This window comes from Gopherus evgoodei, chromosome 7 (assembly GCF_007399415.2).
Source record: "Gopherus evgoodei ecotype Sinaloan lineage chromosome 7, rGopEvg1_v1.p, whole genome shotgun sequence".
In the NCBI taxonomy this organism is placed as follows: domain Eukaryota; kingdom Metazoa; phylum Chordata; order Testudines; family Testudinidae; genus Gopherus; species Gopherus evgoodei.
Window position 1 is genome coordinate 98,959,470 of NC_044328.1, and position 12,604 is coordinate 98,972,073.

General features: G+C 48.9%; 1 protein-coding gene across 1 annotated transcript; it reads left to right on the plus strand.

Moving 5' to 3' along the window:
- Window positions 1–1,765: 1,765 nt before the first annotated feature.
- LOC115654710 (toll-like receptor 5) lies at window positions 1,766–10,106 on the plus strand. Its single transcript, XM_030569394.1, has 2 exons — window positions 1,766–2,121; window positions 6,594–10,106. Exon 2 carries the CDS (start codon window positions 6,602–6,604, stop codon window positions 8,564–8,566), a length of 1,965 nt encoding a protein of 654 aa, XP_030425254.1. The 5' UTR covers window positions 1,766–2,121; window positions 6,594–6,601; the 3' UTR covers window positions 8,567–10,106.
- The last annotated feature ends 2,498 nt before the right edge of the window (window positions 10,107–12,604 follow it).

Consider the following 12,604-nt stretch of genomic DNA (forward strand, 5'->3'; position numbering starts at 1 on the left):
AGGACAGGGAGTGAAACGGAAGGGACAACCCCCACCCCTGATCTAACTGGGACTATCAGGGACTGACCTAGGCCGGCATTTGGGTAGTGAGGTGCATTTCATGCTTCTGCGCTTGGGAAAAATGTCCTTAATCTGCATGAGGGGTTAGAACCGCAGCATTGTGTGTCTGCCAAAAACCTACAGCAGAGTAGCGGGCGCCACACCAACCAGCAGGGTATCCTGCCACACAGCGCCCCAGTAATGTCAGCACTGCTGCTGAGGGGAGTGGGCCCCCTACACTGCTCCAGGCAGCGCAGTACCCCTTAATGCCACACTGGTGCCAGCACTGACTCTGAGGGGTCCCTACTGAGCCCCCACCCCACTCCCTGTACTGCAGAGCCCCCTCGCAACACATGGGGGCATCTGCACTGAGTCCAACAAGAGGGTGTTCACTGCAACCTACACCAGTCCCTGCAACACCTCTACCCGCTCTCCCATCTAAACCCTGGTCAGGCTTAACTAGGGGGTAACCAGCTCACAGCAATCTAGCAGTTGGCTCTTTCTTTACTACCCGCCCCAATGGCAGCAAGAGCTTCTTGCTCAGAAGGGGCCTTTTCACAGCTGCGTGGTGCTTCCTGCATCCCTGACGCTGGGCCCCAATGCAGTCAGAACAACCCAGGTTTCATAACTTGGGCCGATCCTGTTTGCTTCAGAGGACGGCTGTGATGAAAGGGCCACCATTGGGTAACTCTCCCAAGCACCCTGTAGTTACCCGGGGTCCTGGGACACTCTGTCCGCAGAGAGTTTAACCTCTTGTGCCCTGCAGCGCCGCTCAGGGAGGCAGGGAGATTCCAGGGTTGAGCAAGCTAACATGCTCTGACACTGAGGTAAATCAAAACCTGGGAAAATACCAGTTCAAGGAGGCAGTGGTATGGGAGTTTGGTTCTCCCTAGCCAGGCTCTCTCCAGGCATGATTAAATTGTCAAGTGTCATCATAGAGCAGTCCCAGCTGCGGGTCTTGTCTCTTTTTCCTCCCTTCTAACATAGCGCCAAAACGTGGTCCTGGCTAGGGCCCCCGGTTACTTGTTCAGTGTTGGAGCAGCATTTACCATTGGCATTGCACTAGCACCTACAGAGCCCTGATGGGTCAGGCACTGCTCAGTCCTTCACTGAGATTGGGGCCCCCTTGTAGCACAGACCCTGTAGCACTGCACAGACCCTGAATGAAATCAGAGCCCAATTGTATGGAGTGCTGCACAAACCCTGATCAAGAGTAGGGCCTGCATTGTGCCAGGTGCTTCAGAGACCCTGACTGAGAGTGGGGCCCCTATTGTGCTGGGGGCTGCCTACGCTTGATCAAGATTGGGGCCCCATTGTGCCAGGTGCTGCACAGACACACAATAAAAGTAAGCCCCTGCCCCAGGACAATCTAAATAGACAAGGCAGAGGAACAATTATTCTTCCCATTTCACAGATGGGAAACTGAGGACCAGACAGGTTCAGTAATCTGCCCACGTGCACACAGGGAGGGTGTGTCCAAGCCAGCAAAAACCCAGAGATTCTCCAGCCTCACTCTTCAGGCTTGGAGCTGGTCACCAGCGGGAATGAAGAAGAAATCTGCCTCAAGGGCCAGGATTGCACAGGGTTTTGGTCTGAAGCATCCTAAGGTCATGAGATTCCCAGTCCAAGTGCCCAGCCTTTCTTACATTTACTAGTATAAGTAGGAGACTAGGAGTCAGAACGCCTGGGTTCTGTTCTAGCTTTGGGTGGGGAGTGATGTCTAGTGGTTAGAGCAGCAGGGCTGAGAGTAAGGCTGCGGCTCATTGACTCAAGAAGATGTAAGGCCACTCACACCAGCTTGCTAGAGTGACCTGCAACTGTTCACAGCAAAGGCCTGAGGAAGCAATAACTGCAGGAGGGGGCCAGGAGGGGAATTTCCCCCAACTTCCCATTTTGCAAGTTCCTGAACACCCGCTGAGTAAACAGTAGCTGAGGTAGGGGCCAGAGCCTTCTGGGAGCAGCTGTCTTCTTCCGTCGTGGGAGCTTAAATAAAGCCAGAGCAGACGGGTGGATGACAGAGGGCACAGGTGGTGAATGTGGCTGCTCTGCGGTGTCTACAGCACGAATCTTCACTCCCTCAAGGTGAGTAGAGGGTCTGGTAGGGATGAGGGAGATGCTGAGCGGGAGGGGGAGTTCTGCAAAAGAATAGAGCAGGATGCCTGCAGTGCAAGCTTCCCGGCCAGCATGCCTGGGTGCTGTTTTTTGAGTATGGCTGCTAGAGGGGAGCACTGTCCCTGCAGCCCTCAACTGAGAGGAAGGGGCCAGTTATGGTCATCTGTTCCCTGGGAGCTGAGCTGAGACTAGTCACGCTCATTTCTCATATGCTATTGGGCAGTTGTTGGTTACTGCCAGCAGTCACTGCCCTGGAGAGGGAATTCAGTGGTCTCCCCATTCTCTTGATTCACAGTGCCTGTGCCTGATTGCATATCCTGGCTACCTCAGGGGACACTGATGGGAAGGAAAGGCATGCTCAGCTACCCTGGAGAGCCTCCTGGCTTTACTTGTGCCTGCACCTTACAGCACAATAGAAACTGGTATTTCTAGAATAGAATTGCTAGAAGTCTAAATAATAAAATGGGTGAACTGGAGTGCCTTGTATTAAATGAGGATATTGATATAATAGGCATCACAGAAACTTGGTGGAATGAGGATAGTGAGTGGGATACAGTAATACCAGGGTACAAAATATATCAGAAGGGGGAGTGGCATTATATGTGAAAGAAAACGTAGAATCAAATTAAGTAAAAATCATAAATTAATCAAACTGTATCATAAAATCTCTATAGATAGAAATTCCATGCTCTAATAATAAGAATATAGCGGTAGGGATATATTACCGACCACCTGACCAGGAAGGTGATAGTCACTGTGAAATGCTCAGGGAGACTAGAGAGGCTATTAAAATAAAAAACTCAGTGATAATACTAATGTAGGATTTAAATTATCCCCATATTGACTGGGTACATGTCACCTCAGGACGGAATGCAGAGATTAAGTTTCTTGACACCTTAAATGACTGCTTCTTGGAGCAGCTGTTCCTGGAACCCAGCAGAGGAGAGGCAATTCTTGATTTAGTCCTAAGTGAAGCACAAGATCTGGTCCAAGAGGTGCATATAGCTAGACCGCTTGGTAATATTGACCGTAATATAATTAAATGTAATATCCCTGTGGCAGGAGAAACACCACACCAGCCCAACACTGTAGCATTTCATTTCAGAAAGGGGAACTACACAAAAAATGAGGAGGTTAGTTAAACAGAAATTAAAGGGTGCAGCACCAAAAGTGAAATCCCTGCAAGCTTCATGGAAACTTTTTAAAGACACCATAATAGAGGCTCAACTTAAATGTATACCCCAAATTAAAAAACACAGTGTAAGAACCAAAAAAGAGCCACTGTGGCTAAACAACAAAGTAAAAGAATCAGTGAGAAGCAAAAAGGCATCCTTTAAAAAGTAGAAGTAAGTTAAATCCTAGTGAGGAAAATAGAAAGGAGCATAAACACTGGCAAATGAAGTGTAAAAATTCCATTAGGAAGGCCAAAAAAGAATTTGAGGAACAGTTAGCCAAAGACTCAAAAAGTAACAGCAATTTTTTTTTAAAGTACATCAGAAGCAAGAAGCCTGCTAAACAACCAGTGGGGTTGTTCAATCAAGGTGCTAAAGGAGCACTCAAGGACGATAAGGCCATTGCAGAGAAACTAAATTAATTCTCTGCATCGGTCTTCACGGCTGAGGCTGTGAGGGAGATTCCCAAACCTGAGACATTCTTTTTAGGTGACAGATCTGAGGAAGTGTCCCAGATTGAGGTATCATTAGAAGAGGTTTTGGAACAAATTGCTAAATTAAACAGCAATAAGTCACCAGGACCAGATGGTATTCACCCAAGAGTTCTGAAGGAACTTAAATGTGAAATTGCAGAACTACTAACTGTAGTCTGTAACCTATCATTTAAATCAGCGTCTGTACCAGATGACTGGAGGATAGCAAATGTGACTCCAATTTTTAAAAAAGGGCTCCAGAGGTGACCCCAGCAATTATAAGCTTGTAAACCAGACTTCAGTACCAAGCAAACTGGTTGAAAGTATAATAAAGAACAATATTGTCAGACATACAGATGAACATAATTCGTTGAGGAAGAGTCAACAAATTATGGTTTTAGTAAAGGGAAATCATGCCTCACCAATCTACTAGAATTCTTTGAGGGGATCAACAAGCATGTGGACCAAGGGGATCCAGTGGATATAGTGTACTTAGATTTTCAGAAAGCCTTTGACAAGGTCCCTCACCAAAGGCTCTTATGAAAAGTAAGCTGCCATGGGATAAGAGAGAAGGTGCACACATGGATTGGTAACTGATTAAACGACAGGAAACAAAGGGTTGGTATAAATGGTCAGTTTTCAGAATGGAGAGGTAAACAGTGGTGTCCCCCAGGGGTATGTACTGGGGCCTGTTCTATTCAATATATTAATAAACGATCTGGAAAAAGGGGTAAACAGTGAGATGGCAAAATTTGCAGATAATACAAAATTACTAAAGATAGTTGAGACCCAGGCAGACTGCAAAGAGCTACAAAAGGATCTCTCAAAACTGGGTGACTGGGCAACAAAATAGCAGATGCAATTTAATATTGATAAATGCAAAGATAATGCAAATTGGAAAGCATAATCCCAACTATACATATAAAATGATGGAGTCTAAATTAGCTGTTACCACTCAAGAGATCCTGGAGTCATTGTGGATAGTTCTCTGAAAATATCCACTCAATGTGCAGTGGCAGTCAAAAAAGCGAACAGAATGCTGAGAATAATTAAGAAAGGGATAGATAATAGGACAGAAAATATCACGTTGCCTCTATATAAATCCATAGTACGCCCACATCTTGAATACCGTGTGCAGATGTTGTTGCCCCATCACGAAAAAGATATATTGGAATTGGAAAAGGTTCAGAAAAGGGCAACAAAATGATCAGGGGTGTGGAACGGCTTCCGTATGAGGAGAGATTAATAAGACTGGGACTTTTCAGCTTGGAAAAGAGATGGCTCGGGGAGATATGATTGAGGTCTATACATTCATGACTGGTGTAGAGAAAGTAGATAAGGAAGTGTTGTTTACCACTTCTTATAACAAAATAACTAGGGGTCACCAAATGATATTAATAGGCAGCAGGTTTAAAACAAACAAAAGGAAGTATTTCTTCACCCAATGCACAGTCAACCTGTGGAACTCCTTGCCAGAGGATGCTGTGAAGGCCAAGACCATAACAGGGTTCAAAAAAGAACTAGATAAATTAATGGAGGATAGGTCCATCAATGGCTGTTTGCCAGGATAGGCAGGAATGGGGCATGAGCGACAGGGGATGGATCTTTATGATTTTCTGTTCATTCCTTCTGGGGCACCTGGCACTAGCCACTGTCGAAAGACAGGATTCTGGGCTAGATGTACCTTTGGTCTGACCCAGTAGGGCCATTCTTATATTCTTATGTTCTTAAATTGGGAAAGAAAGAGAAGTCAACTGCTTGTGACCCCCAGATTAAGATCTCCTGCCCTGCAACCTGCTCAGGGCAAAGATCACAGACAGACCCCCTTCCACCTTAATTATCTGATTCAAAGTAGTACCTAGGAGCCCCAGTCATGGCCCAGGGCCCCATTGTGCCTGGTGCTGTACAAACACCTCACTTGAGACCCTATCCAGCCCACAGAGTCCAGTCACTAGCCCCATAGCATCCGGGGTGGCCCTCTCTCTCCATATTTGACACAAGCCCAGGCTCTTAGTTAGAGGCAGAGCTGCTCAGAAAATGCCAAGTGTCTTTATTATTTTAATAAATTACAGTTCCTGTAGGACATTCTTGTTTCTGTGAGGGAAAAATTAAACCAAGAACAGGGGGCAATTTTTTCCAGTTTTCCCATTTTAAAAATATTGTTTTTCAAAAACCAAAAATGATTACCCAAAAAAACACACTGAAGATGAAAAGTTGGTTTTTAACTAAAAGATGAACAACTTTTACCCAAAACCAACATATTTTACTGAAACATTTTTCAGTTTCCAGGTTTTTTAAATCAGACAAGTGGAAATTTTTCCATGAAATGAAAATTTTCCACAGAGTACTCAGACCTGGACAAAAAGCCATGTTTGGTCAGGAAAAAAAAATGTTTTGACAGAGTCTTACCAGCTGTCATTTATGGAGACCCTTCTTGCTGTCCCAGGGAGAGGCAGAATCCCACTATCTATGGGTTTTATCTTGCAGCCCATCACAGTGGTGTCTGAGCACCTTCCAGCTAAAATCAATAGCAGTAGCCCAGTCCCCTTTCAGATATCTTGCTATCTCTGTATAACACCAGTCCTCTGGGTGGGTTGTTAGTAGTAGGAATCAAGCCTGGGATCTCAACCAGCCTCATCAACCACTATATATCTCCCAGCCATCACTGTTGGGGGCTAGCATGCCGCACAGAATGGGTGTGGGTTGTACCTGCACTTAGCACCACTAGCAGGCACAGTATAATGTCCCATTACAGGAGTGGGTGCTGTGGAGTAACATCGTTCTTATCCTTTGGCAGGTTCCACTATGCTCAGACATCTTTGGCTCCTATTGCTCTGGTTGCTGGGTTCTAGTCCTGCCCTGACTGAAGTTCGGAGCTGTCACACCTCCAGGGTCCAGTCTTCAGTGGTCTCCAGCTGCCAAGCTCAACACCATGAGACACTGCCAGAAATTGACCCATCCACCCAGATCCTTCTGCTGAATTTCAACCTCTTCTCCAACATCTCAGCCTCCTCCTTCCCCAGGCTGGAGAGGCTCAGGAAGCTGTCTCTGGGATGTCAGCTGCGGGGATCACTCTCCATTGGAGAGAAGGCCTTTGAGAAAGTGGCCAATATCACGTTCCTGGACCTCGGGGGCAACAGGAAGCTGAGCCTCCGACCCATGGCCTTGGCTGGCTTGCGGCAGCTGGAGGTGCTCCTGCTGGATGCCAATGGCCTTGATGAGACTGTGCTGGAGGGTGGCTACTTCCAGGATTTAGTGTCCCTCAAAAGGCTGGATCTCACAGGGAATCAGATAAAGAGGCTGAGACCCGATTCCTCTTTCCAAGGCTTGAAGCTGCTGGCTATCTTCCAGCTCCGGCTTAACAGGATCAAGACAATCTGCGGGGAGGATCTGACCCACCTTGGGGGACGACACCTGTCCCTCCTAGATCTCTCATCCAACCTGCTGTCCTATAGGGACTCTTGGTACAACCATTCTTGCCCCAGTCCCTTCCACAACATCACAGTGGAAACCCTGGATGTCTCCTCCAACCCATGGGATGTGAGTAGTGCTGAACGGTTCTTTAAGGTCATGGCAGGTGCCCAGATATGGCATCTGAGGTTGCAGCACTCGGGGGCCATTGGGAGTGGGTTTGGGTTCAATAACCTGCGGGGCCTCTCTGCCAGCACCTTCTCAGGACTCAGCCAGAGCAGAGTCCTCTCTTTCGACATGTCTCATGGCTTCCTCTCCAAGCTGGGGCCTTTGGTTTTCTCGGGTCTCCCTGAGCTGCGTACACTGCGCCTGGCAGCCAATCAGATCCACAAGATCGGTGGGGAGGCCTTTGCTGGACTGCAGCACCTCTGGACCCTGGACCTCTCCCACAATCTGCTGGGGGAGCTGAATATGGAGGTTCTCCAGAGCCTAAGCTCTTCCCCACTACTGCACCTCAACCTCAAGTCCAACCACATTGGGGCTATCCAGCACAATGCCCTGGAGGAACTGAGGACCCTGCAGACGCTGAATCTGCAAGACAATGCCCTCTCACGCGTGCCGTCAGGGCGGCTCCCTGCCCTGGAGCACCTGCTGCTGGGCCAGAACCGGATCAAGGACGCCTGGGGAATCAGGAAGCTTTCCACGAATCTGACCTTCCTCGACTTGTCTTCCAACCGCATGCAAGACCTGAGAGGGCTCTGGAATGAGCTGAGGGGCATTCCTGCCTTGCAGTTCCTGAACCTTTCACACAACCAGATATCAAGGTGCTCTGAGCATCAGGATAGAGCCATGCCCAGGCACAGCCAGCTCAGGGTGCTGGACCTTTCTGAGAACTCTCTGAATATTGTCTGGAATGCAGGAGGCTGTGTGGATGTCTTCCACCATCTAGACAGGCTGACATTCTTGAATCTCAGCAGAAACAACCTCCAGACCTTACCTGAGGGCCTCTTCCAGGGGCTGGTTTCTCTCCAGACTCTGGACCTATCTGGGAACCTCATGGCCATGCTTCCTGATGGGCTGTTCCGGGACCTGCGCTCCCTGCAGATGCTAGGGCTGCAGGGTAACCCCTTGGTGACCCTGTCACCATCTGTTCTTCAGCCGCTCCAGGCACTAGCATTCCTAAATCTCCAGGAGGTCTCTCTGCTTTGCCACTGCAGCTTGCGGGACCTGGAGGATTGGCTGCAGTCCACCAACGTGACCCTGAGTGGTGGGAAGGAAGGGGTTACCTGTATTGTGCCCACCCCTCCCTTCCCAGGAATGCCTCTCCTTTTCTTCATCCAAAGCAGCTGTGTCCAGTAGCACAGCCCATGCTGTGTCCAGCTTTCCCCAGCATAGGATCCCACTTGTGTGGCTTTAAAAGCTGTTCCATATGCTGTGCGCTTGGCACTGAACTGTGAAACTTATGCGATCACAGGCAGCGATGCCCAGTCACCTTCAGCTGTGAACCAGTTTCCCAAAGGCATAAGCATGGCCTGGACTACGAGTCAAGGCATCTTGGTTTGACTTCTAGTTCTGGGAGTAGAGTCTAGTAGTTAGAGCAAGGGGCAGGAAGTAGGGTCTAGTGGTTAGAAGGATGGGGGTAGGGTGGGGCTTCAGTTGTATTCCTGGTTCTGGGAGCGGGTTCTCATGAATCAGAATAGGGAGGCTCAGAGTCATGACTCCTGAGATCTATTTCCATTCTGTGAGGTCTAGTGGGTTGGAGCAGAAGGCTGGGAGTCAGGCTCCCTGGTTTCCAGCTCCAAGAGGAGAGAGGTCTAGTGGTTAAAGCAGGGGTGTTTGGAGTCAGGACTCCTGGGTTCTATTCACAGTCTTGCCCCTGGCTGTACAACCCTGTACAACAATTCTCTTTTGCCTGTCTTACAGCAGAGGCATTGGGAGAGTTCATAAATCTCTGGGGTGTTATAAAGTGCTCAGTGTTATCACCTTTATTCTTCTAATGCCAGTATAATGGCTTACGGCTTCTGGCATGGCAGGAACTATGCTTTCTCAACCCTGGAGATTATGGGTACACTGTGGGCATTAGGCAGGGTCTGTTTAGCACAGATGCAGGTTAAATCACTAGCTACACTCCAGTCACTGGAGTCTTGTCTTTCCTAGGGAACAAGGTGTGATTTTAACAAGTGTTAGCCCACATCTGTTAACTAACATGTTGAAATCTTAGTGCAGACCAGGTGAAATGCAGTTTTAACACGTTAGCTTGTCAGGGTAAACCCATATTAAACCTACAACCACTTTGTCTATACCAGGATTTTAACGTGTTAAAAACACACCTTTTATCCTTACTTAGACCAAGGGATGCGCCCACCCAAGGAAATGTTGACATTGTGTTACTGTAGTGCCTAGGGACCTTAGGCAGGTCCCCTTGGTACTCGGTGCTCTACAAACACAGAACAAAAAGTACCTGCCCCTACTTAAAAAATGACCCACAAGGCAGTGGGCTGGGCAGTGACACAGAAGGCCCGGGTACCTACTCACAGTGCAGTGTGTCACAGTGAGGCTGCGCGGTACTGGCAAAGGCCATGCTGGTGACATTTTAACAGCAGCAGCATATGCTGGCAAAAATAGTATTGGCAAAACTTTTGAGAGTAGATGTGGCCTTAGATTGCAGGCTCTTTGGGGCAGGGACCATCTTTCAGTTCTGCATGTGTACAGCACCTAGCACAATGGGGTCCTGGTCCATGACTGGGACTCTAGACGCCATCACGATACACAACATAATAACAATGTATGTAAACATGGTTGGGGCTTGTGGACGGGAGCTGGGATTTCGTATGAGTGACATTTCCTAAATGGTCTCTCTCAAATAGCAGTGTTGATTTTTTGTTGTTACCTTCGCTAATAAAACCTCAAATTCTTAAATGCAATTTTAAAAGAACACAATGGTCTGGTTTTATAGAACCCTGGAATGTACCTAGGTTGCAGGGAGATCTACAAAGACATGGGAGTACAAGGGTTAAAGAAAGGAGAGGAAAATCAAATGGAGGGAAAAACCAGCAGGAGACAGTTTGCCTGTGCCGGAGACCATGCTTTCTCCAGAGCTGCTCCGAAAATGTGGAACAAAATCCTCTGGGAAACAGGGACCATCCTAACCCTGCTTGACTTCCACTCCTAATGCCAGGCTCACTTCTCCAACCAGCCTTCTCGGACATAAACACAGAACAGTGTGGCCACAGGCACAACTCTACCTAAACAAACCACTGCACGCAGGATTCTCCCCATCAGTGGAGGATAAGAGAAAGAATGGCCTCCATGGGGCAGATGTTAGTTGTAGTGCATAATGCAAAGATACTGCAGTGATGAGAGTGGAATAAGAGCCTGTATAGAACAGAAAACCTTCTCTCGCTGCTAAGAATAGGTTCTTCCCATTCAGCCCTGAATTTCCCTCTTGTCAATTTCAGCTACTTGCTCCCAGCTACACCCCTTGAATGCCCCTCAACAGCCCCCTGGTTTGTCTCAGCCTTTGTCCCTTTCCATGCCTCTCAGTCAGTTCTAACCCAAGCCTGGATGTAGTTAGCAATTTTTATTCTTAACTCCAGAGTCAGTCACTCCAGCCATTTTTGGCCGTTCTTCTCCTAGAACACCTTCCGATCTGACATCATTCTCTCTGGCAGGAAGGGGACCCAGAAGTGAATCAAGTTCCTAGAGCCACATAGAAGGGCTGTCCCTGCCTTGCTTCAGGCCTATTTGGTCCCCCTGCATGCGATGACTCTCCAGAGGGGATCCATCTAGTAAACAGAAGTCCTCCCCCATCTCGGAGGGGAAGGACAAAAAAATCCAACATCGGGATCAAGTAATTCTGAGGAACAACGAATGAAAAAGACAGGATGGGAGTGAGGGTTGTATGTTTACAAGCAGGGTTCCAGAGGGGGACACTGAGTAGAGGACCCTACACAGTGGCCACTACTCCTCAGAAGAGTCCAGGGAGCTAATGGGCACTGCCCAGAGGAACTCTCTCAGAGACATGAATGGACAAGTGCACAAATTTGAGCCCCACAGTCATGTTTGCAAGGAACAGCCCTGTCCCACCCCCTCTTCCTTGGTAGATACATGGCCAACTCCCGGAGGAGGTTGACGAGGAGGTCCTGGGGCTTCACGTGGCCACAGATGGGGAGAGAGTAAATAAAAAGATGAGGGGAAAAATGAAGCCAGAACCTCAGCAAGAGGCTCTGGAGGAGGCAGGAAAACGGCTGCAAGCTGGTGCACAGTAAATCTGCAGGCCTCAAGGTCTCCCTCTCACCACAAGAAAAACAAGCGTCGGGGAGTCTGGAAACCGCGTCAGCATTGTGTCCATGCTCATGGCTCCATGAAGGAGCTGCCAACCTATGTCCCCAGCAGGCTGTGGAACCAAGGTGGAATACAGGCTGGCCCACTGGGGCTCCTAGCCCTCCACAGATGGCAAAAGGTCCCCACATTTCATATCAGGGCAGGACACAAAAGTGAAGAAATGGATAGTATGGAGCTCAAGCTTCTGTAGTTGTTCCTGTGATGCAGCTCAGAAGCGGAGCTCATATGGGAGGTTTGAGGCAGCTGGCTTGCAGGGCAAGGGCCAGGGGATACAGGTGGATGGGGAACACCTTGCTGGAGGACTCACTCAAGGAAAGATATGGAGGCAGGGAGCAGGGCAGCCTTTCCATCCTGAAGCATGAGGTGGGGGACACATGGGGTGAGCAACCCCATATGCTAGGTGAGTGTACAGTATCCACCTAGTCCCGCTGACTGTAGTCCAGGAGGTCTCCGACTTTGATGGTACCGGCTAGGACCAATCTCCTGTGCACTGAGGGCACCTCCACCACCTGTGCCACACGATGTAGACTGTGGAACCAGGGTTCAACAGGGAGTTGACACCCTCAGTAGCCACAATGGACCCAGATGCAGAGGTCAACTTCCAGGCATTGAGGTGGTCCTGGTAAAAGACCAGCAGCTCAGAGGCATCTTGAGGGAGACTCTTGGCTGGGGTTAAAAGAGCTGCCAGTCATATCAGAGCTCTCAGAGGCGCTGGAGGAAGATGTGCCATAACTGGCTCCATGTCGGACTATGAGCTCTAGAAAGGAGCCTCTGCAGAGCCTGAAGACAGAATGTATAAACCTGGCTGTGTATGCACCAGGCCCTACCATTCCTCTTCCAGATGAAGGCTCAGGACACCTGAAGAGACCTAGTGCTTCCCTGGCCAAAAGAACTCCAGGACCTTCCTCTGGAGGTTGGCCAGGGTACCCAGGCATGGACACAGGACTTTGAACCAGTCAGGGGCACTCGAGCCCTCCCAAAAGTGGCTCCCACAGCTGCTGCCAAGGCTCCCTGGCCAGGCTCCATGCTGGCATGGCCGGGGCTGGGGGGTCT